The sequence below is a fragment of the Engystomops pustulosus genome, chromosome 5 (genome assembly GCF_040894005.1).
Source record: "Engystomops pustulosus chromosome 5, aEngPut4.maternal, whole genome shotgun sequence".
Classification (NCBI taxonomy): Eukaryota; Metazoa; Chordata; class Amphibia; order Anura; family Leptodactylidae; genus Engystomops; species Engystomops pustulosus.
In genome coordinates, this window is record NC_092415.1 from 30,723,965 (window position 1) to 30,750,551 (window position 26,587).

The window sequence follows — 26,587 nt, forward strand, 5'->3', positions numbered from 1 at the left end:
AGCTGATAGTCAGCCCCCTGCCCAGGACCCTGGCACAAAAACCCCATCGTCGCCTCCACGATCCTCCACAGCATCCACCAGCGTTCAGCTCTCCATACCCCAGACGCTGGAGCGGAAAAGAAAATATAGTGCAACCCACCCGCACGCCCAAGCCCTTAATGTCCACATCTCCAGATTGCTTAGCCTGGAGATGCTGCCCTATAGGCTAGTAGAGACCGAGGCCTTTCGCAACCTCATGGCGGCGGCCGCCCCTCGGTATTTGGTCCCCAGCCGCCACTACTTTTCCCGATGTGCCGTCCCAGCCCTGCACCAGCACGTGTCAGACAACATCATCCGTGCCCTGACCAACGTAGTTTCTGACAAGGTCCACCTGACCACGGACACGTGGACGAGTGCTGCCGGGCTCAAACTGCTGAGCCTAGGCGATAAAAGGCACACCGCCCAAGAGCTATTACAGGGCATTCCACATCAAACTTGTTAACTTTGTAGCCACCCTGCTGTGTAATCCCCAAAATATACTGGCAAACTTTTATCATTTACCGATATTATTTCAGCGCTTCTTGCGCATCTGTTTACATTCCCCTCACCCGCCATATCCCAAACTTATAAGAACGCTACTACACTTGATCTTATACAAAAGGTTCTTAGAAGTGCTGTTTGGGGAGTAGCCTAGAGACAGGGGCTTGGATTGGCGAAAGCTCGCCTGGCAGCGGAGCGCCAGCTCCATGCCAAGATCCAACTAACATAGTTTTAACTGCAGCACCTTTAATCTACTACTAGTTCACTGCCTCCATACATGGTCCCCTTATCAAACGAGCTGTGTCAGGCAGAATTTTGGGTTGTTTTCATGGCTTCCATGTTAACTTTGTCGCCACCCTGCTGTGTAATCCACAAAATATACTGGCAAACTTTTATCATGTACCGATATTATTTGAGCGCTTCTTGCTCACCTCCTTTGGTTCCTCTCTGCCACCCATTGGTTTGAAGCCTGAGTCCATTTAGGGTATGTCGCCATGACACTCTCTAGCCTGCTGCCGCTGCCTCTGCATGCCGTCCCCTATAGTGTCAGGGTCAATTATTGGATGTTTTAGATGCTATCTAGCTTCATTCTGTCAATCTGTCATGGCCATGCTGTTGCCCATAATTTTGGCATAATGGTGCGATTAAGCAGCCTCAGAGGCATCCATGCATGCTGCCCCTGCTGTTTCCTGTCCATTTCCGTGGTGTTTCCATCCTTTTCTGAGGTTCCCAGGTGTTTGGCCAAGCTTCCCTGTGCAGAGCCTTGGTCCCCTTGAAAAATGCTCGAGTCTCCCATTGACTTCAATGGGGCTCGTTATTCGAGACGAGCACTCGAGCATCGGGAAAAGTTCGTCTCGAATAACGAGTACCCGAGCATTTTAGTGCTCGCTCATCTCTAGTTCCTATATGGTGTACAATGTGGTGCTCTGGTTATACAAATCATAGAGGCACCAATAGCATTGCTATTATTATTGCACCAGCCATGAGTTGAGACTCTTGCCTCAGGCAGCACCCCCTGCAGAATGATGGAGAACCCACTTACTAAGAAAATAACCTGATATATTACTATACTATTGGGGAAAAAGGGGCTGCCGTTCTATAGCTCGCATCAGGTAGCTGAGAGTATAGGTTGACCTCTAGCTACTCAGCAGTAGTGGATTATAATACAAGTGGTTTAGGCGGTAGCCTTCCAGGGGGCCTATGGCCATACAAACCACCCACCAAATTTTAGACTGAGATGAACCTTCAGCCATCAAATCCTTGTACATCTGCTCTCATGCTCTCAATACACCTGTACATAAGAGCCATTTCAGAACTTCTGAAGGCCCTCTAAAGGTCCTGCAACCGGAGATTGAAAGCAGGCAGGGAGGGGCACATCCTTCATTCCCCAAGAAGCTTGAATCTAGTACCAGATGAAGAAAGTGATTCCAGACTTGGAACAACAATCATTATCCACAGGTTCTTGATTTCAAACTATGCGACTGTTATCTTTGTACAGAATTTTAGAATATTTTCCCTGCTTCCGAGTAATTTATTTCTAAGTAACAAATTATTTTGCCACACCTGGTTGGGTTTGGAGACAGGGATTTGAAATGGTGGGCCAACTTTAGGTCACATGGTGTCCTTCTGTTGGGAGCTGGCGCTGAATTAAATAATGTGACCTGGATTTCGTCTCTTGTACTAAAGAGATCCAGACCCTTTAGTCACTACAATTAGCCCAACAAAGTTCTGTGACTGAGGGGGCTGGATCTCTTCAGTACAGCAGTTTGAATCCAGCCATCAGTCACATGATCTCTGTAAGCTTCCACTCCTGATTAGATATTTCTTTTGCTAAGTGATGAGCGGTAAGAAGAGTAGCTCACCCTCTGATGGATCTGCCCTGCATTACATTAACCACTTGATTTGATTGTAAGCTGTATATTAATTTCCCTTTTGGTAGTGCCCTAGAGAAACAAAAGATTAATGCTACATTCACACAAAAATAGAATTTATTGTTGGCTTCAACAGATAACACACAGAGAAATACTTTTTGTGGGCTAACACATAGCAGGGGTTTCCATAGCCCCGACTGCCCAAGCTACAGATTTAAAGGACATCTACCACCAGGATGAAAGACTGTATGCAAATGAGCCTAAGGGGCTCCAGGCTCTATTAACGCCTATAGAGCCTGGTGCCTCTCAGGCTCATTTGTATAGAGCCCTTCATCTTGGTGGTAGATGCCATTTAAAAGCAGGTCCTATTGCTTCCTGAGTTTGGGGCTTGCACAGTCTTTTTTAACTGTCACAGATGCATCTCCTACACCAATGACACACCAGCCGGAAACAATGGACTAATTTACTTGCGGGCAGGTTCCCTCACAAGTTATCCTAGAAAACCCTTGAATTATGACCAACGTTATTTAGGACATCTCCTGTGGTAAAAAAAAATGTAATCTATGCCAACTAGGGTCACTCCCCCTTATTTCCTGGACACGCCCACTTTACCGGAAAGTAGCCAGAAGCAAAAAAGTTGCATGAAACTGTCATAAAACTATGAGGACCCACTAATTTTGTAAGTCCCATTCCATCTCTTCCTAAAAGTTTTCACATCTTAAATGTTCAATAAATGTTTTTTTTTTAATGTAAGGCTTTTTAAAATTCTTCGTTTCTTTCTTTAATGAAATATCAGGGTCTTGGACTCCTGCTCTCGGAGATAAGAGTGCAGCATATTGCTTATTTTTTTCACTCGGATTATTGTTTGTTTTCCTCAACCATAAAGAAAATATAACCGAAAATAAGTGCGGCAAATAAAATTTAATTACGTTCATTCGTCTCGTTCGCCGCGGGTGCATTTTTCAGGGATTAATTTTACATTGTGTCTGCTTTTTCCGCTAGTTTTTTTGATCTCAAAGGGGTAGTTATTTATTTCATTTGGCTTCTTGAGCCCATTATGAAGTAATTCTAGGTCCTGCTGAACACCATTCCCTATAAATATTTATGAAGCTGGTAAATCTTTATTAAAACGTCTACCGCGTTATTCTCACTTGTTTTTCTTTTGTGTGTGTTTTTCTTATCCCGTTTTTTTAGGTTTTTAAATCAAGCAATGCAGCTTTACAATGCAACTGAAGTGGTGCCAATTAACTATGTATTTTTTACCACCAGCGCTATACTTGCAGGTAACGTAATATTATGTCATAGTCTATAAAACGTATAATAAAGTCTCTATCATTTATACTCTGGCTTACCATATGACTTCATGAAATCACTCAACAGCGGCTAATTTATAGCCGCTTGCAATGGTTGAGACTAAGTCCTGACAACTTTTATCTCCGCAGTGTTTTATTGGATTATTAGTCAGAGGAACTGCCAGCTTTAATAAAAGTCTCATTTCCGTGTTTGTTCTCGCTCCAAATCAATACTTTCCTATTGCATTCTGTTTTTCTCTATGTAAGCTTTTGGGCCCCGAGGCTTTCGTTTGCCAATGTTATAATGTGTGTAATGTGGTTCATTTTAGCTTTATTAAAAAGGCTTTAAAGTTTCTTCCACATATTAAGGAAAATCAGCTTGACGGACAAATTGAAATGAAATTTGCCACGTCAATATTGAAATTGGAAGCATTAATCTTCCATATTACTAAGATAAATTAGAACTCCGGCCACACTTGAGTCATCGTCGTAGAGCCATGTGCCTGAAGCCTGGAGGGCGTATAGTGCCTTTGCACAGCACCAAACTATGAAGAAATACATCCACTGGAGAGTAAAAATCAAAAACTATAGGGCCAAGGGTATTAATAGACTAATATTATTGTTTCATATATCTCAAAACTTGCCCATATGCATAGGGCGCCATGCACCGAAGCATAAGAACAGCAGTCATAGAAGTGAATTGTGCACAGCTCGGTGACCTGAATCCGTGATGTTGGCAAATAAAAAGTCCATTTGTAGCGGTCACATTTAGAACCTGGTGTCAGAGAGAACCCTCTGCTACATATGACGACTCCTGTAACAATGTAAAATACTCAAGACTGCACTAAAACCCTAAACTGCTCCTTTTTCGAAATGACATGCTAACCACTCCAACCACTACTACATTCGGTAGAATAATACATATAAAGGTAATTAACTGACAGTGGTACAGTCACATATGTCCATCAATTGGACAAATGTCACAGCTGGACAATTCATGTAAAAAGAAAAGCATTAACAGTAAAAATGTCATAAAACATCCTATAAAACTCATCAACACCATGACGGAATTCTGTGTCTAACCAGTAAAGTGCCAAAAGAAAAATAGCTTTTCCACATTAATATACAACTTTTGTGTTGATCAATATTTCCACTTTTTCTTATCCATATTATTAAGTAGCCTATCTGATCAATATTAGTTGTATCCACAGCACTCTCTGTACAATCCAAATTTCCAATGTTTCATGGAGGGACCACCCACCTTTTTGGTTTGACTTTATTCACGCCTCATGATGTGGAGGTGGCATAGTCTTGCAATGGGCAAGAAAACTGCTGTAGAAGCAGTGATAAATCTCCCCATAGAATGGATCTGAGAAATGTCAAAGAATAGGGGCCACTCTATTGTAGCAAGTCGCCAAAAAAACAGGGCGGAAAAAAACAAGTTAATTGACGCGCTGCCTTCATTGAGTATGCTTCAACACAGGTATGGTAGAGTGCCTTTATTAAAATGCTGATGACGTGGACAACACATTTCCAGGGCGGACCACCCCCTTCATCAGTTCCGAACAAGATTGGGGGAATGGATACACTCAGAGCAGATGTTTTGTAGGTGGCCCAAACAAAGAGCTCTCAAAGTTGTGCAAATATCTTGAAGCCCAAGATGGATGTTTCTTGGGTGGCTCAAGAAGAAGCACTCGAGACAATGCAATTATCTTGAGGCTATAGCTGGAGATAGCCTGAGTGTTGGCAGGAGCGCTGAGCTTAGCCACTGAATTGTAACAAAGTAATATTCTGTAATCTATAATCTTTGTACCTCCACATCTTCACTGCGGGTAGACCCATCTAATAACTCCGATATTTGCTGCCTTCTTTCCCGTGATGTATGTTCGCTCCAGTCAGCTGCTTTCCATAGCAAGTGTCCACAACACAATTTTTTACTTTCATGAGAAGACTCGTGTTATATGGCTATAGATTTTTCATTGGAATCAAGAAAGTTCAAGTTGTGCCATGGTGTGACTGACCTTCCAATACAAATTCTCAATGGATGGTTTTTGGAAAATTTGCAGTGTTGTCAGAGGCATATAGAAGAAAGAAGAAGCAGAAGCCTTTTCCTTTCCCTGCAGTGCAGTTTTTCCCAAAAATCAGTGATTGAAAAGCCAAAGATTTTTCCATATACATGTATAGTAGCTTGGATCAAATAATTTTTCATTGCCACAGATCAAGAGTGAAGTGATCGATTGATTGATTTCAAAATAAAATGATCCCAGAAATCGGTCAGTTAGACCATCCCGACCACCTGGTGATGACCATCTATGGTGGATTGACCAAGCATGTAGATGAGGTTTCCATAATTCCCATTTGTGTGACCTGACAGAGACCTTATATAGTTTTACAAGCCAACGATGGATCTACATAGATTTACATAGATATTGTTTTAATGGTCTTCCGATTTCTCTCATCACAGGAATAATTTTTTACCAGGAATTTCGAGAGGCGGCCATATTGAATATATTTATGTTTCTTTTTGGGTAAGTAACTTCCTTAGATTTCTTTCTTTGTCTTTTAAACAAAATAAATGTAAAGGAGACCAAAACCCAGAACATAAAAGCTAAATTTTACAATATCATCTCTCCCATCCATCCCAACTAATGTGATCTTCTCTAAACGTGACACAAAATTTAGAGGGTCCATTGTCAGTTATGTCACTAGGACGACATTCTGAAGGTTATCAGGAAACCTCTCATCAAAAGACCCTAATTTATGATTTCCCACAGTCTAAATGCTCCAAAAATGTATACAGTGGGCAACTCGTTGGTTAATTGGTTATATTTAAAAAACATGATAGATTACCAATAAGTTGAGCGGTTTCCAAGAAGTTGGCCCTAGTTATGTTCAGTAATTACAAACATTCTCCTGACTGTCCATGACCAATCTACCTTCCAGGACCTTATGTTAGAGTTCATAAATACAAGCGGAAGGTCCTGGAAGGTATATTGGTCATGCACATTTAGAGATCACATGATCCTCCATCTATGGCCAAAAACATAGTGGTCAACCCCCTTAATATTTACTGGTGGAGAATGTTTTTGTACATTGCACAATGTTTGGAGGCAGTGTGGCTCTTTATTAGGTATCTTTATAGATTCTCTGCTCACAGCCCAAACGTTAAAGGGAACTTGTTATAAAGAACAGGCATAATAAACTTTACTCACCCCCAATTGAAAAGTGCAGTGTCTCCACCCACTAATAAAATTGGTCTCCAAACTTTTTCTGTCTTTGTCTATATGTGCTCCGCCCACTGACATGTGGTTCTGTCCACCACTTTACCCTGCCCATCATAGGGTGCATGAAATGGTGAGAAGATCTGCAGTTTCCCACACTGATAAGTATACTGTGCAGTGTGAGGGGGGCATCATTCTGGTAAGGACAGGAAGTGGACAGGCAGAGGACTTCCTGTCTGTTCAGGTCGGAATTGAAGAGACAAAAGTTGTCGGTGAAAAGATGAAATTGTGGTTTCCTTGCAGCCTCAGAGAAAGTTTGACTCTTAACTTCAGAAGTTGACTCATCTTTACTCATTAGCATATCAGAAAAACAGCTGTAATTAAGTTACAGCATCTCAGTGGTAAATAATTTTAGGTGATATGGCTAGGACTTTTAACCCTTCACCAACAGGTATTACTGGTGTGAGGGGTAAATTCTGTTGAGACGTCTTCATTAAGATGAGCGGTTATCTGTCATTTTTATTTCCCTAAATCCTGTGTCTGACATAATCTCTCTATGAAATCCACATCTCCGGAAGGCTGTATGATGCAGAAAACATGGAGGCCTTGGCTTGTTTCCATTAAGCTGGCAATAAAAACAAGTTTATGATTCTTTACAAGTCTATCTAATTCCAGGCAATAAAAAAGCACTTTATAAATGGCCGATCCATTAATTAGTCTAATGCTCGGCGCTGACGATGTCTGGCTTATTTTAGAGTCACTTACACACAAAACGAGGTTTCGTTTTATTCCATTTAGGCCTCTCGGAAAGTGAAGTGCTTGAGCAGACAATGAATATCATAATTAACAGAGATAATTGCGGCAGAAGCCGCCTGCTGTGTAGGAAGACGAGCCGCTTGCATATTAATGGCGGAATATTATGAAAGACATAAAAAGTGAAGGGAAATATAACGACTTTGTAATGTGCTAATCTGCACTTTATGGGAAGTGGTTTTCAAATGAAATTATATTTTTCCTAGTGAATGATGTCACTAGGAGTTTGTTTTCCATCAATCGTTAGAAATGTCACTTTTAATCTTGTTTATCATCTTTACCTCACTGATATCAGGGTTTTAATGTAAAAAGTTAACCAGGCATAAAGAAACACAACAAAGATTTTATGAAGAAAATGCTGAATATTAACACAGGTGTTTTACACTGGCTAGGCAAGCACCTATTGCCGAAATTGCACCCGTTGTAAACGGTCTATGTAAATAGGCAAATGTAAAACTCCGAAATATACATATTTGTACTGTACACTTATACACTGATGCGCGCACACTTATACACTGATGCGCGCACACTTATACACTGATGCGCGCACACTTATACACTGATGAGCGCACACTTATACACTGATGCGCGCACACTTGTACACTGATGCGCGCACACTTATACACGCACACTTATACATGAACACATATTGCACCTGATGAAGGCTCCTGCCCAGAGCCGAAACACGTTGTGTACTCAATAAATGAGCCTTCAACCATACGAACGCAATCAGAAACTTTGTTGGACGAAGCGCCGAAACTGACAAAATAATTACACCTGTGCAAATATTAATCTGTAATTTAATAATCCTGGATCTTTACCAAATTTGTTCTAAACTCTATTCAAGTAGCCTGGCCGCCACTGGGAACTAAGGATAGTACACACCCCAGTAGCCTCTGCAAATGGTTCATTTACATATTATTAAAATGAAGTTTTTAGGTTCCAGGATTATTAAATGATATATTCGGGCAGAGGCAGAAGGAATCTACTAGATCTGTTTCCAATTCCTCATGGTAGGTTTCCTCTTATTGCTGATCACTGTATGTCTGTAAACATTTGAATTTGTTTTTGGTTTTGTTGATCCAAAAGAAAAAATCTAAACTTAACATCTTGCTGCCTAGACATATTTATCCTTTGCTGGGCCGTAAGAGCCTATCCTGAGCTCCGGTCAATCAAAAACCTGAGGTTTCTTTGCCAGATTCTCCTAAATGCATTGTGACATTTCTAAAGGAGAGCAAATCTGCCTGACAGCCATGTCTCCTGGGAATGGACAGCGCTGGCTACGACACATCCTTTAAATTCTAAACTCGCTTCAGAGCTTTTTTCCAATGTGCCAAGGTTCCAGGAGGAAAAAAAGGAACAAAATCAAAGATAAAAAGGGAACAATCTAAACTAAGATGACAGTTTTCTATAGATTATATAGTATATATTATTATATATACTAAACACAATTTGATTGCTGACCATTAAAGGGATTGTAAGAAGTTATATTTTTAACAAGCAAAGATGGAGGCTTTGCACATTCAGAAGACTTCAGAAGCAGTAGTGGATTATAATATAGGTAGTCTGGGTGGAAGCCCGAGCCAAAGCCTTCTAGGGTGGCCATGGCCACCCAAACCACCCCCCAAATTTAATACTGAGAGAAACCTTCACCCATGAAATCCTCTTACACCTGTTCCTGCTCTCAGTACACAAGAGCCATCTCAGGACCTGAAACTGCCAATTGAAAGCAGTCAGAAGGGGCACCTCCTCCATTCTCCAAGAAGCTTGTATCTAGTATCTATATAGGAAGTGATTCCCGACCTGTAAGGGCTATAATATGCATGGCAGTCTTAATCCACCCCTGTACACATAATATACCAAACACAATTTGATTGATGATCATTAAAGGGGTTGTACCAAGTTACATTCCTAACAAACAAAGATGGAAGCCGGACACATTCAGGATGCTTCAGAAGGTATTGATGAAACAGGTCTTCCTTTATTCACGGTGTATATTTATATGCAACATCCCCCACCGGGGCAAAGCCTTTTATGGCTTGGGGGCAGCTCTATCCCTATGGTACCTGAGTGGCTGGTGGAGCGCGGCCTAGCGCTTGTCTGGGGTAGTGGAGGAACAGGCCTTGTCCACGCTGGGAAGGTATCCGGTAGGTATACTTGAAAGAAAGGAGACAGAGGCTACGGGTATAGGATAGTTCTCCCAGGGTGTAGGATAGGATCCCTGGGTGCTGGTAAATGGGGCACTCTTGAGGATAACAGCTTTAAGCAGGGATCACTAGGAGACTAAGAGATGCCAACCAAAAAACTCAGTTTGTTTGTTCTGGAACACGGCACTGGCCACAACAGCAGCAACAATTCAACTAGCTCAAGGTGGCTGGTTGGATGGTCTTCGGCAGAGGTTGCTCACAGCCTGGTATAGGTAGCTTCAGGCTGGAGTTGATGAATGGCTGCTTCAGCAGCAGGGTTAAGAGGCAAGTCCTGGTATAGCTCAGGGTCTGCAGGCGTGTGCTGAGATGTACTCAGTACTCCCAGAAAAGAGACTAGAACTTTCCACTCCAAGGGGTTTTATAACCTTCCCTTGGGAGTGTCCAGTTTATTATCCAACCAGCATCTTTCTTGCATAGGTTATCAACAACACATTCTATTGGTCAATAATAATTTTATATAGCTGCATTACCTTTTATAGACACTTGAGGTCTGACTTAGGAGATGAAGCTCAAAGATTCCTATTGCATCTATTAGGAGCAACATTTGGCAATACACTGCATTGGCAGGGGTGTTGCACATACAGTAGTGGAGATCTAGGAGACACTGGAGCATTGAATCGCTGATGGTTTACGACCACCAAACCCACTGACAGGTTTCCTTTGAATAGTTTTGTAAGTATTAAGCCCATGACTACTACACACCTCCCTACTCCCCTGATGGATTGTCTATCATACTCGCCACCTTTTTCACAATTACTCCTGATCCCATTTGGCTGCACCCACTTTTCAGTGGCTTTTCAGCATGTCGTCTATAGGAACATTGAGCTGTGCTGGAGAGCCTGTATTTTTGTAACGTACTTGTCTGCCTTCATGTCAGATTTCAGCCTGAAATAGAGCGTTCTTCAGTGACGAATGAGATATATATAACTGCAGTTATAAAACTTTTCTTGCACGTTAAACAGATTGAGGGATTAGCTAAGTATGAAGATAACGTATGACTCCACTAAATAATAAGGCGCTTTCTCTTCATCTGTCACGCTCCGTCTTCTCATTATTTATGAAGCCATTTGCTTTCATTGGCGTCCACCACCGGAATAAGCCTTTCTTATAAACTCCATGTTCAATGTTTTCCATCTTCTCAGCCCATGCAGGGATGTCGTGTAATAATTCACACCAAACCTGAACGTTACAACATACCTAACGGAGCCAGCAGTATATCGCTCATCATATGTATGTATAATTCATTGTGTCTTGCAGGTGCCTCTTATCTTTCCTTGGGGTGTTTTTAATTGCTAGAAACCAAGAGAAACAGACTTTCCAAGAACCTTACATCAACTTCGGGGAAATTCCTGGTAAGTTTTATGGATTATATTGATGAGAATAAATCAGTAGTTGCTATGTTCCAGTACAATGAGCTTTTTGTTATGGCCAATGTTAAATAGAGGGAATTTACGATGAGTAATTATTGTACCTCCTACTAATGAGCATCTCACAATCAATAGGAGTCCAGAAGATAGATGACTACTGAGTGCAGAGAGTTATCTCTATACAGTCCTATTCCTGCTATAATATTGCATCGAGAATGAAGCAGTTTTTCAATAGTTAATTGTAAATGTAAAGTTTATGTATAACGTGTTGTTTATTGTATTTGGTTTTTTAGTTTAGGCATAGACATCTTACGGGCTACTGGGCCCACTGCACCCCCTGCACTCCCCAAAGCAGGTCGGCTCCAGGTTTCAGTAGACCCCTGTTCCCTAAAATATTCCCTATTTTATCAAACCAAACAGCCCCTTCATGGTTATTCTATATACAGTCCCCTCATGGTTGTTTTATATACAGCCCCCTCATGGTTATGCTATATACAGCCCCCTCATGGTTATGCTATATACAGCCCCCTCATGGTTATTTTATATACAGGCCCCTCATGGTTATTCTATATACAGGCCCCTCATGGTTATTCTATATACAGGCCCCTCATTGTTATTCTGTATACACCCCTGCATGGTGGGCTACTGTGGTGTGCCCATATATACAGGATATGAGTAGTAGTACTGTGCTGTGCCCATATATACAGAATAGGAATAGTAGTACTGTGATGTGCCCATATATACAGGATATGAGTAGTAGTACTGTGCTGTGCCCATATATACAGGATATGAGTAGTAGTACTGTGATGTGCCCATATATACCAAATAGGAATAGTAGTACTGTGGTGTGCCCATATATACAGAATATGAGTAGTACTACTGTGCTGTACCCATATATACCAAATAGGAATAGTAGTACTGTGATGTGCCCATATATACCAAATAGGAATAGTAGTACTGTGGTGTGCCCATATATACAGAATATGAGTAGTAGTACTGTGCTGTACCCATATATACCAAATAGGAATAGTAGTACTGTGATGTACACATATATACAAGACAAGAGTAGTAGTACTGTGCTGTACCCATATATACAGGATATGAGCAGTAGTTCTGGGATGTGCCCATATATACAGTATAAGATTAATAGTGCTATGACAGTATATACAGGATAGGAGTAGTAGTACCATGCTGTTCGCATATATACAGGATAGGAGTAGCTGTACTGTGCTGTGCCCATACATACAGGTTAGGTGTAGTAGTACTGTGCTGTTCCCATATATACACGATAGGAGTAGTAGTACTGTACTGTGCCCTTATAAACAGGATAGGAGCAGTAGTACTGTGCTGTTCCGTTATATACAGGATGGGAGTAGTAGTACTGAGTTGTGCCCAGATCCACCACCCTCTTTTCCCCCCTGATAGCTATGCATCCAGTGAACACCATAAAAGCATATTTTGAGTCATAATATATGTGATGCATCTGTCTGTCCCTACCTTTTTATTTGCGTAGCCTGTCTTTGGCATAAGGGTTGGGCTGTCTGCAGAAGGGAATGACCGCAATGAGAAGAAAGGTAACACATGAATCCAAATACATGTGAACCCATCACTGATGACTAATTTGGTATAAAATGACTAAGAATGACTTACAGAGTGCAATACTAGCCAACTAATAATTCATCGGGGAGACCATGACTACTAGCGCGTGTCTAAAACTAATTGTACTGCCTATAGCTCTTTGTTGTAAACCTTATAGCTGGAGCTCCTTACATTACCTGGCACTGCACTTTCTAAGAGAGGATCTATAGTTATTGTGATGTGAGTTTTGCCTGTATACTTTTGGGGGCTATTGTGTATGGAAAAAAAAAATAATTTATAGTCAAACTGATCAGGGGCAAAGGGCGTATGTCATTCAGCCCTCTGGACTTGGTAACAGGTCCTCCTTAAAAGTAGTTTTTGCCTTAGATCAGAAAATCCAGACCTAGCACCCCATTAGTATGTTTTGGTCATTTCCATGTCGACAGATGTTTGCACTTCCCAATTGAAGACTCTCCGTGCCCTCATGTTTTCCACAATTACAGATTTCCACAGGCAGGGAATTGGGAGCATTTGTCTTGAGTGCAGAATACTATAAGAATCCCAATTAGTCCTGAGCCAGAAGAGGTCCCATAGGTAGAGGATTATCTCATTCAGACTTCAGCTACAGTGAATCATGTAAGCTGCAAGATGAGAAGAGTATGAGCTCTACACACGCTCACCATCGAGAAAATATCACGTGTTATGTTGATTGAAATGAAGACTAAAATTACCAGTTTTAATCTCATAGCAAAACATACAATTTTAAAATGTTTGTAAAATACGGGATATTGTGGATATCTTATAAGGTTTTCTACTTGACAAGTATTTTAAAGCGAACCTGTCATCAAGAATGTGACTTCAAGCTGGTGACAGGTTCCAATAGCCTATGCTATGCTGAATTAAACAATTCCTTTGTCAGCATTCTGAATCATTTCAGTACATTATAAAAACTTTATTTCATTACCTCGCTCCCTGACTGCCACATAGAAAGTCTGTAGGGTATCAACTGCTGCAGCATGTGTCCCTGTGTCTCCGTCTCCTTATGCATCCTTCCTCTACTCCATACCATCCCCCTCCCCTGCCTGTTCAATGCACATCACAGGAAGAGAGGAGGGGGAGGGAGCTGCATGAGAGGACTGAGACACAGGCACACACAGGCTGCTGCTGCTTATCTCCTCCCCCCACCCCAGGACATGCCACACGCTGCTAGCAAGGAGCTAGGGACTATGAAATAAAGTTTTATAATGTGCTGAAATTATTTAGAATTTTTTAATATCAGCATAGCGTAGGCTATTATCCCTGCTAGCAGGGAGCTAGGCGCTATGAAATAAAGTTTTATAATTTGCTGAAATTATATAGCGTAGGCTATTGCTGAGACAGTCGCCATGTCCCTATGCAAGGGAGAAGTCTTGGTGGTATCTGTCTCTCGTCTTGAAACACTAACACACTAGGGCAGTGGTGGCTAACCTATGGCACTGGTGCCTGAGGGGGAACTCAGAGCCCTTTCTGTGGGCACTCAGGCCATCACCAGAGAGGACTCCAGGTATCTTCCCGTAGTCCCAGGCAGCCCAGGACTTGCTGTGCACAGAGCTATGTTACAGTGACAGCTGTACCTGGGACTACTGGAGGAGTGGGAAGGTGTGGACAGATCATTGTAGCTCCTGCTCTGACCCTGACAATTCTTCCTGTTTATGGGACCCTGGAGGGAAGCTACAATGATCATCCAAATTTCTTCTATTTTCTGATTTATTGGTGTCCTCAGGGGGCTGCTATCAATGAAAACTGTGACAGAGAACGGAGTATAAATCACAAATTAAATTTCTGTGTTGGCACTTTGCAATAAAAAAGTGGGTCTTGGTTGTAGTTTGGGCACTCGGTCTCTAAAAGGTTTGCCATCACTACACTAGGGGGTCAAGTAGATATAGTCAGGGACAAGGTGAGTTTGTGGCTAGCACAGTCAGCAATGACATCCTAAAATCAGCTGGGGTCGCAGAGGTCGATCCCGATTCCCCAACAGTTCAGAACACCTTTGCAGAGAACTAACAGACTAGGAACTGTTGATGAAATATCTTCATGTAGGGGGAAGTTTCTTTCTATAACTAGTGGTTGCCATGGATTGCTCTGGGGTTTCCTCCTCATTATGGGCCAACTCGGCCTTTCTGATGCTCTGAGCTTGCCCTGTGGGACATAGGACCATGTGCACCATGACACACTAGTAGCATGGTAGGGCATTGTTGGAGGTCAGGAGCCACCACCATTAAACAATAACAATTGTCCGCACAATTAGGACACGCCCCTTTGACACTGGGAATGGTAATATATTCATAATGTTCTAGTTGGAATTATAGGAACCTCACAATGTTGAAAAAAGATGATTGTAGGAAAATAAATATCTTCTAAACGTCAAGTCCAGATCAAAGACAGGTCATCTTTAAGAAACGGGAGGTTGTGTCCAATTAACTCTAGCACATCGTTCAAATTAGTTGAATACCATACAAGGCAGTTAATAGTTCACATTTATTATTTCTGTCTATACTGCTGTTCCATGAGACCATTCAATTTATTAAGACTTAACACCTTATAATGAGTAACTTGAACTTCATCGAGCTTGTTTCCTCCCAGAGCCTCGCGTGCGGGTTGAAAGGGCGCCTTAACATTTCCCCGAGAACAACTTGTCAGAGTAACGCAACAAACGTCCTATTGGGAAAACGGAATGTAATGCTTTTTTTGTTATTAATTCCATTTTATTCTCTCTGCAGGGAAGGAAACCGTGGATAAAATCCAGCCACATTCAAACAGCATTACATATGGGGCTCTGCATAATTAGCTCACACATGGCAGCCAAAGCCGAAAAGATGAAAGTCGCCAAAAATGGGGAACGTGAAGTAGCAGCGTCTTATTTATTGCCCAAGATTTTCAGCGCTGTGTCGCCTCTGTGTCTCAGATCATTTTCTGTTCTGTTTTTATGTGTTTTATGTAAAAGAAGTTGTTAAGTTTTCTCTCGAACCTTTGATGCCTTAGCGGTTTCTAAACTCTAATGTCTCGAGAGTTTGGACTGGTCTTCAAGGTCTTCATTTGCTAATGATGAACTCTTCGCAATTGCTCGGTATAATTACTGGATATGCCCTCTGAAAATGACTTGTGGTTTTTTTGTTTTTTTTTTTTGCAACATCTTCTCAGGGAGGTGGAAGTTTTGTAGACGTTTTCACATTCGGGTCATATTGCTAAATGTACAGAAGTCATGTTTTCATGTTTCAAGGTACCTCAAGGTTGTGGAGAGAGTTGTCATGATTGTGCAAATGTTCAGCCTTAGTGTTTTGGATGACTGAAACCTCTTTTATAGTTGAGATTTATTACCAGTTTACAAAATTTAATGAAGAAGAGTTGTATTGAAGTCACATGACCGTTACTATCTACCACCAAAATCAAGGATGATAAACCAGGGACACTTACTCATAGACCCAGGTACCAACAACAACTTTTAAAATTATGCTAATAAGCCAGAGGGGCTACCCTAGCCCCACTGTTATCTGGATTTACAGGCTGTAATCTTCAAAGTTCATCTCCATGATGATGCCCTCCGTGGCGCAGGTGTTTTTTATCTCACAGCCACAGATGGACAACGTCATTGGTTTGAGAAAGCGCTCCTTAGCACGAGATGGACCGTCACCTGTGCCGTGTCTGGCGTCCTCTCCACACTGTGCTGTCAGGAAATAAAGTTTTTGGAAATCTTTGGGCTATTGACGCTACTTTTTCTTCATTCAAGTAAGGAAGTCTTCCTTATATTGAGGAGCACCAACTTATGCCCCTTTAACCTGCTGTTTTATATGTTTATGCCCATCCGCATTTACATTGTTGGACCTTAGTTTTGGCTTGACGGTAGTGTCTGCCATCCATTCTTGTTGTGAGTGTAATCCTCTTATATTTGGTATCCATGACCTCCTTTCTACTTAAATCAACTTTTTAAATTATGCTAATGAGTCCAAGGGGCTACCTTAGCCTCTCTGATATCTACATTTAAAGGCTGTTACACTGTTTCATGCTCCCTTCTGCTTTAACTGCCCGCTCAAGTGCTGCGGCAGCATGGAGACAGAGGTGTAACAGTGTAAGAGCCTGTGAAGCCAAATCACAGAGGGGCTAGGATAGTCCCATTCTCATTAGAATAATTTTAAAAATTGATTTTAGAAGGAGGGATAAAAAATATTACCACAGTCTGGATCTATGAGTAAGTGTCCCTGGTTTATCCTGATGGATTTTGATGGTAGATTTCCTATAAAGCCCTATTCACACACCTATTTATGATTGAAACTGTTGCATGACAAGAGGATATGTTTACACATAGAGTAATACTGTAATAGATCTTTTGTGAAGGAAGGGGCCGTTGCAGAGAACAGGTTGTGAATAATTATACAACGCCAAAAGCCTTTTCTGGTGATGCCTTACCACCTGTGTAATCCGATAAATCTCTATTACCAAATGTATCCATACCCCTTTAATAGATTTCACTAGTTCGGTTGACTACTAGTCCATACACTACTAGGTAAGTGTTCACAATGGAGAACAGTATGCGAGCCATGTCCTGATACCTTTGGTGGCAGCTTATGTTTTTTGGGAAATTTGGCATACCCCATCATTATCTGTTGGGAGTTCCCATAACGAATATGGAGACAAAATATAGAAAAAAGTTTGGCCAGTTCACCTGTGTGATTTACTAAATGAAGGTTTGCAAAGAAAAAATGAAGGAAAAATTTTCTATAAAACTCCAACTGATTAAAACTTTTTCTTTCTTTATTAATCCATTAACACAGAAGTTTGGGGACAAAATACTGCTCCAGTGATGGGTCTCCCAAGTTTCATAGCTATATGATAGAAGGAGTCTTACATCCTTGCGAGACATCTACGTCAAACCAAAAGCATGATTGTAGTGGGGAGTGGTGGTCTCCCGGGAATGAGGGATGTATAACTATGATGCTCGGAGCGTTGTTCAGTCTGTGATATTCGGTCACTACTCCGTCCGTGTGGGTGTCTGAACGTAGCTGTGTTCTATAGACCATGGGTGTCTGAATGTAGCCGTGTTCTATAGACCAAGGGTGTCTGAACACAGCAGTGTGAGAGAAATATGTGCTACCGAGTCAGATAAAACTACAATACAAAAAAAAAATACAGCAAAAATAAGGCTGGACCACCAGCCAGATGACCCACCGCCGGCTAGATGACCCACCAAGAAAAACAGTGGTGTAACTAGAAGCTGATGGGCCCCAGTGCAAAGTGTGTGCCAGGCCCCCAACTATAATGTATGGTTTATAGTAATAGTCTTCTCATATGGGAAAGTGACACCATAAGTGCCCCCTAAGCCTCTTGGGCCCAAGTGCAATCGCAACCTCTGCACCCCCTAAAGTTACACCCCTGAAGATAAATGAACATTGTATATCCATTAACGGCAATGCAGTGTGTTACCACCAGTTTAAACCAAAAACGTGAATCTGTATATTTTTTGTGTGTTTTTTTTCCGTATTGTGTTTTTAAATGATTTTTCACTTTTATTTTGAGTATTAAAGATTTATCACTTTTTTGCATTACATCAAGGTATTTTGGCTGCATTCACATTTTGGCTGCTCTTAATCTTGACTGCCTTGCATTGTGGAACAATCTCCCAAACTAAAATTTAAAGAGGTTATCGCTCTTTACTTTCCCTAATTCATGAGGCAGAACTATACAGTATATAGCAGGGCCCCATATAGGCAGGAGAACAGACGCTGTATCATCAAAGTAGAATCACCCAAATGAAGTTATACTAGAAGGAAGCCCCACAGTATGTTTAAAGGGGTTGCACAGGCTTACAAACAGGGCTTCTTTCTTAAACAGCGCCACACCTGGCCATGGGTTGTGTACGGTATTGCAACACAACTCCATCAAAATGGGTTCATGCATAGGCGCAACGCTGTTTATAGGAAAAAAAGCCACCAAGCTTTTAAAATCCTGGACAATCCCTTTCATTCTACTTTTCAGTGTTGTCTGGAGTGTATCCGATGGGTGAAACGGTAACAATGTATTCTATAAAATCAGTTTTTGTTAAAAGCTGCTATGTAACTAGGTAAGTGACAAATGCTGCAGGATGCTCGGCTGCGAGTGTGTGCGCTTGTTTCCTACCCCATATGCCGTGACGATGTACAGTGTATATTGAACGTTTATATTATTGTTTTACATTCCTGTTTAATAAAAAGGTGCTGAAATTGTCACTTTAGATGAATCCACGTACGTTGTAAATATGTAATATGCAGAGATTCACTGTATATAAGGAGGGCAATAAAATAGTACAAACTGCAAATAGAGCTTATGGCATTTTGTTTGTAATAATTTTTGGTGGGAGAAAAAAAATCTTATTTGCATCATTTACATCATCATTTACAGTAATTGATGCTGGAAGAATAAATCTAGAGCTCTTTAGTTGTTTATAAGCATTTGCATTACTATATAATTGTGTGTTTTAACTTACCTTGCCCCCTGACAGAATCCTCTGATGAGTCTAAAGTTTGTTTTGGTTTAGATATATTTAAAAAATTAAAAAAGGTGACTTGATCTGTGTTACTCACTCCTCAGCTCTTGGCCCCCACCTTTGTGTTCCTGTGCAACTCCTCCCTCCTGCTCCTTCACAGAGCGTGGTGAGCTGACATCAGTGAGGGAGGGAGGAGCTGTACAGGAGCATAAAGGTGGGGGCTGAGAGCTGAGGAGTCTGCAGCACAGACAAGTCACATGTTGTTTTGTTTTTTAATACATCCAAAACCAAAACAAACCTGGGACAGGATTCTGTCAGATGTATTATTCCTGTTTGTATGCTTTGTGTTGTCTTAAACTTTATGCAAATTAGCTTCTCTGTGCACCTGGAGAAGGGACGTGACTGCTGAATCATCCATTGGGGGAATTGAACAATGTGTCTCAGGATCCGCCAGTCTCTAACTAGATGACACTAGTCTTTTGCTGCACCAGATTTATCACTATGATGATAAATTCTGGTGCAGTAGACTACCAGTTACTAATTTAGACCTAGTTTTATTTGGTGTAAACTGTGTGCCCACTTCCATTTTCCAAAGGCCAAGGCCCCTTAGATGTACAAGTTGGAAAAGTGCTAAAAAAAGGTCTAAAAGGCTTGATAAATGTGGCGCAAAGCATTTTAGACAGTTTTTGGTGCAAGCATGTCAATTGTGGATTGGTTTTGGAGCTGGTCCACTCCCTTTTGAGTTTCCACGAGTTCTTTACATCAAATCTACATAACCATTAAAGGACATCTACCACCAGGATGAAGGATTGTAAACCAAGAACACTGACATACTGCTAAGTCCCCCTCTGGCAGGATCTGCTCTTCTTTAAGGTTTTCATGCCCTGGTGTTTACAAAAAAGGCTTTTAAAATTATGCAAATGAGCCTGAGGGGCTCTATGCTCTATACGCGTCAATAGAGTCTGGAGCCCCTCAGGCTCATTTGCATAATTGAAAAACCTTTTTCTTCTTAAAGTCTGTAGCAAGCTTAAAGAAGAGTAGATCCTGCCAGAGGGGCCACACACCAGTATGTCAGTGTGCTTGGTTTACAATCCTTCATCCTGGTGGTAGATGTCCTTTAAACCAATAGCTAATCCCAGTCGCATTATGTTTTTCCCACAATGGAAATAATGACTGGTAAGTAATTGGCTTTACCAAACATATAAAGTATTAAAAGTGTCTGTATCATTGTGTTGATATGAGATGAACCCATCCCAAATTTTGTTGTTCAGGTCTTCTCATCACTAATGAAATATATAGGTGGTCCCCCAAGAACCAAGTTACAGGATAGGGCCTAACTTGCTGATCGGTGGGGGCCTCAATGATGAAACCCCCACAATTCATGAGAAAGAGGGAGACCTCGTCCCTCCCGGAGATTAATGGAGCAGACAGCCGTGCATGACCGTTCTGCTCCATTCATCTCTATAGAGCTGACGGCAATTTCCGTCAGCTTCATTGAGATGTATGGAGCAGAACAGTTATGTGCACCCGTCTGCTCCATTACCGATCAGCAAGTTAGGTCAAATCCTGTGGATAGGGTCTAACTTGGTTCGTGGGACAACCCCATTAAGGATACCCGACTTACAGAGACCTCTAATTACAGGCGACCCTCTCTGCCCACTGTGACCTCTGGTGAGGCTCTCTGGATGTTACTTAAGTCCCAGACTGCAATGATCAGCTGTAAGGTGTATGTAATGAAGCTTTATTGTTCAATCTTGTTCTCATGACCACACAAAATGTTGAAAATCAAATTGTCACTGGGACAAAATAAAATGTGTCTGTACTTACAATTATCCTGTAGATAACCCGGGGACGGTCTGTATATAGTTACCCTGCAGGGATACAAATATCCCAATACTATCCTACTGAATAGTAGTATTCGCATGTCAACACCATCCATCACAAAACCATGTCCTAGATTACATACTGACACATACAAGAGAGGAGGTATTAGGAGAATCCAATGTATCAGTACATCCATCTTCTGTCTCTTGTTGAGTAGCATTTTTATTTCATTGTATGATTACCTGTAATTCTGCAATATTATAGCAATTTTACCCGATCAAATCGAATTTTCATTCCGTCCGTTGAGGGAATCTTCTTTTTCTTCTTCTTTGGATGTGGATATAATTTATCAAAGCCTCGGAAGAATCCATTTTGTGGTTTGTTCTTTTATTCATCAGCATTACACATTACCTTTAGGGAAATCAAACAGATATTGATTGTGTGGAAACCTATTAGCCGGATGTCTCTTTAAACGTTTGCGGAAGGTTCTGGGATGTGAAACGCTCTGAAATTCTCAGAAGAGAAAACAATTTGAAGAAAAAAAGCTTTTCCGTATTTAATTGGACAATTTGTAGTGTTTATTCTAGATGAGACGTAGAACACAAAACTTCACTGTCAATAGGATGAACTTTTAAGTCAGAAAAATGACCTTTTATATGATATAGCTTTTATTGTTTCTTTATCTCTTAAAGGAGTTGTTGCAAATATTAATGTTGTTGTTATACTATGGGAAGGGTGGAAATAGCAGATCATTGAATGGATCAGCAGGATGCATACTCAATTACTAAGAATGATATGTTTCCAGTCAGACCCCAAATGATCATATTGTTATCCTGTATCCACAATGTTTGTTCTACTCCTTTATTGGAGTCCAGCTGTGGTTAATTAAACTGATTGGACCTGATTAGGAAAGGCACACACCTCTCCATATAAGACCTCACAGTGCATGTCAGGGCACATGAGAATCATTAGGTCGAAGGAACTGTCCAAGGAGCTCAGAGACAGAATTGTGGCAAGGCACAGATTTGGCCAAGGTTTGGAGCAACAACAACATCCAGACAAAATAAGCAATCTTGGGAAAAGAGCCTTGGTGAAAGAGGTAAAAGAAGGGGTAGGGAGTTGGAAGAAAGTTCTAAAAAGTCAGTGTCCCCATAACTGCAGCCTCCATCAGTCTGGGGCTTTATGGCAGAGTCTGCCGACGGAAGCTTCTCCTAAGTTCAAAACATATGAAATCTGTATACAGTTGCAAAAAAACACATGAAATACTCCCAGACTATGAGAAATAAGATTCTCTGGTTGATGAGATGAAGATTGAACTTTTTGTTGTTAATTCTAAGCGGCATGTGTGGAGAAAACCAGGCGCTGCTCATCACCCGCCAAATACAATCCCAGCAGTGACACATGGTGGTGGCAGCATCAGGCTATGGGGACAGAGACAGGACCACTGGTTATAAGTAAGGGAAAGATAAATGCAGCCAAGTACAGACATATCCTGGACGAAAACCTCTTCCAGATGCTCTGGACCTCAGACTGGGCCAAAGGTTCACCTTCCAACAAGACAATGACCCTAAGCTCACAGCTAAAATAAGAAAGCAGAGGCTTCAGAACATCTCTGTGACCATTCCTGACTAACCCAGCCAGAGCCTGGACCTAAACCCAATGGATCATCTCTGGAGAGACTTGAAAATGGCTTCCACCAACGTTCACCGTCCAACCTGAGGGAACCGGAGAGGATCTGCAAGGAAGAGGCAGAGGATCCCCAAATCCAGGTGTGAAAAATGTGTTGCTTCTTCCCAAGAAGACTCCTGGCTGCACCAGCTCCACAGCCGCTTCTACTCAACACTGCGCGAAGGGCCTGAATACTTATGATCATGTGATATTTCCATTTTTCTTGTTTAATGAATTAGCAAAAATATCTACATTTTTGTTATTTTTTGTGTCAAGATGGAGCAAAAAAGGAACTTTTTAGATCTTATCAATTAGCTGCAATGAACAATGAATCAACAAAGAGTGAAAATTTCCATTGTATCATCATGCGCTTGGGCAGGTGAAAATAGGAGAGGTGACCGCTCCTCACCCCTCCTCTCCATAGTGATTTGGGAAACTGCAGCATAGGACCTGCTCCATCTTTCATAGCACGGGGAGACATGGTGTGCTCACCTTGTCCGTGCACCATGGGCCAGTGTGTACATGAGGCCTAACCTGTACATTGGTGGCAGTGGCATAAAGTAAAGCGGTGAGGTACAAGGAAAATGTCTGATTGCCCAAATTAGGAGATTCCAAAAAATTGGTGCAGCTCGTGAGAAAAGTTCTGGAGACATGAGTGGGAGGTTTAGATGATAGGATATAATAATCTTATATTGCTGGCAGACCAAAGGACATGGATGGGGAGGTAGATCACCATGAAAGAAGAGATGTAGAGGATGCAGCACGGTGGAGAACTTTGTGGATGAGGGTGCACTGTTTTAAGTAAATTTAATTCTGAAAGGGATTTTAAAAAAACCCAATAATGATGCGCTGTATACATTTTGGGTTATAGCACAAATAACATGCAATGATTATCACACACACAGGTCACATAGACTTTTATACTAATGTAGATGTCATTGTATGACCTGATGTAATGATTATCATCTGCAGCTGTAAAGCAAAAGCATAAAAATAAAAAACACAAGAACGTTGCTTACAATGAATTATTTGACAATTTAGCAGAGCGAATATTCTCCAGAACAGCTCGATGGCGGTGATCCACGTGCCCCTGTCAGTGTAATTGCTGACGAGGCTGAGTGATCTGCCCGTTACTCTGCGGTCACCGAGGTCTGTGCTAAGTACCAATCAGTCCAGCGTTTCATTGTTCCTCACTATGGTAATAGCTCACAATACCCGGCACTGCTAATGGCCTATTTTCATGTCAGTCTGACAGTTTTCCTACAAAATAAATGAACCACTATACCTTATCCCATAAAATCTATTCCTACAATATATTTATCAGTATGAAAGCAGGAGGATAACATATAAAGATTGTGTTAGCTGATACGGTTATGTCTGTGCCGGCCATAGTAATATGGGTGTTGTGTCCTACATATGACACTTATTGTATTTCATATGTGCGCCATAGGGGATGATTGCAACCACTGGGACCCACTGTACCAACATTTGGAGAGAGAAAGATCTGGACCGCACATCCATACACTAGACAACGATCTATTGCTAGGCTACAATTAACAAAACCAACTCAAGGTTCTTAGTTAAATTTTCATTAAATTATAAAAAAAATCACTAACCGCTTCATGGAGAACTCGTTTTAGTGGGTCATTACACTATTGGGTGCAGCATCACATGGCGTCCACCATCGGGTCCACCACCCATGGCTCTGGACCCTGGGTCCCCAATATCACCGCACCACAGAAAACAGTGGGCCACCTGCAGTAGTGCACTGTATGTATATAAGGTTGGTGCCCATCGTGTATATAGATCCATAGTGTACATGTATGACCACTGTGGGTCATTCCTTTTATTACTGGGTGTCATGGGATGAATACATGGTTCAGGTAGCATCCGGTAGTGATAGGGTCACTGTAGAGACACTACTGTTTTAATTGGTTGTCACCTCCATTGATTTCTATTATTTACGGTCACGCTGAGGTCAGGACTTCGTGTCTCACCACACCAAGACTAAGCCGGGCAAACGCTCTGCAATCTGTCCTATGGAGGGAGGAGCAGTTGCTTTTATTTTATGTAATGCCCTTAAAGATGACACCTGTGCTGTGACTGGAGCATATGGCATTCAACCAAGGGGTATTAAATGAGCAATACATCCTCTGCCAACAAAAATGCACATGCAGGGAGCCCCTTTAGAACAGGGGGCCCTGGGCAAATTCCCAATTTGCTGCGCTCTAACTCCGGCCCTAAATTTAGCATTTTCTGATGTCTGTGCTTTCTGATTCTCTTTAAAGAGATTGATTTCACAACCCCAAGCCACATATCCTTTTAAGGTACATTAATGCTGAAACAACTTTTTGTTGAGCCAGAACAGAAATCTGATTTGCATTTCCATCTAGTGGACTGCTTATCCTTGCCTTAGATGTCGCATTACAGGGTCCATCGCAAATTCTTGGGGCATGTACATAGCATCTGCTACATACATGACATTGGGAAATTTGAGTCTATGCCGTCATCTCTGGTCTGAACTCGGATGCTTGTCTGGTACTTCAACTCCTCAAGTTGTAGGTAGAGTTGAGTGCAATGATGAGGAAGAAAACCATTGACTCCCTGCACCACCATTGCCTCTTTGTTGCTGTTGGGGGCAGCAGTGGCCGGCAGGGGCAATATATTGGAGGTATTCTGTTGATAAGGCAAGTATCTTACTGTGGTTGGCTCACTGTAGATAACAGAGTATAGTATTTGCATATGACTCTTCTCCCAAAAATGGGTCTAGATCCAGTCTATTCTCTGGGTCCCATAGGCCCTACAAATCAAAATTTTATAACCTTTTATCAGACTGATTTTTCATAAAAAACTTTCATAACTTTAAGATGCATTCTTTTCCAGGGGAGCACCTTGTTAAAACACGACCGCTATCTGGAAGAGATTGTTTACACGAGGAACCATCTAAACCCACAAGTAGATTATTTTTGACAGCCAGATATAAATTCTAGCCTCATCTTCAACTTGTCGGAGAAACTTGGGAAAAGTTTAGTTTTATTTGGATTAAAGATTGAGAATGATTTGTTATGCTCACTGGATGATAGATCAAATATTCAAGAGTTTTCTAATGATAACATTTGCCTGGAGACTTCTGTGTAAATATGCACATACTAATGGGAGTGCAGAGCGCTCGGCTGCAGTTAACAATCTGAAAAGGGCACTTATTAAAAAAAAGTTTATTGAGATGGATGTTGTTTGGGTAAGTGATATTTTGTAGCTGTAATAATAGAGTCTGGCAATTTTTTTTTTTCTAGTACACCAAATATTAAACTGTAATTTCCGCACAACAACGGGTACTTAAAGGGAACCTGTCAGCTTTGCAGTCACATAAAATAAGCATATGTCTTTCTGTAGAAAATAGGAATCCAAAACAATCGTATATAATGTATAGGATTCTATATCTATAGTATACACATGAGATATATGCACATACATACAGAATAAACACACTATATATACACACATATTGCATATACATATAGCATAAACACACATACGGTGTATATACACACATAAATACAGTATATACATACATACACACACCATATACACACATATAAGGCATATATACACACACAAACACACATACAGAAGATATACACACAGTATATAAAAACACATACATACAGTACATACATACTATGCAGACATACAGCATATACATACCATATGCGCACAGTATGTACACACAC

At 41.3% G+C, this 26,587-nt stretch overlaps 1 protein-coding gene across 1 annotated transcript in view; it reads left to right on the forward strand.

Moving 5' to 3' along the window:
* NIPAL2 (NIPA like domain containing 2) overlaps nucleotides 1-19,185 on the forward strand; it is a 77,803-nt gene extending 58,618 nt beyond the window's left edge. Inside the window, exons 8-11 of the mRNA XM_072151510.1 lie at nucleotides 3,585-3,673; nucleotides 6,147-6,210; nucleotides 11,181-11,275; nucleotides 15,628-19,185. Of these exons, the coding sequence (XP_072007611.1) occupies nucleotides 3,585-3,673; nucleotides 6,147-6,210; nucleotides 11,181-11,275; nucleotides 15,628-15,695 (316 nt within the window). The 3' untranslated portion in view covers nucleotides 15,696-19,185. The remainder of the gene's footprint in view (nucleotides 1-3,584; nucleotides 3,674-6,146; nucleotides 6,211-11,180; nucleotides 11,276-15,627) is intronic.
* The last annotated feature ends 7,402 nt before the right edge of the window (nucleotides 19,186-26,587 follow it).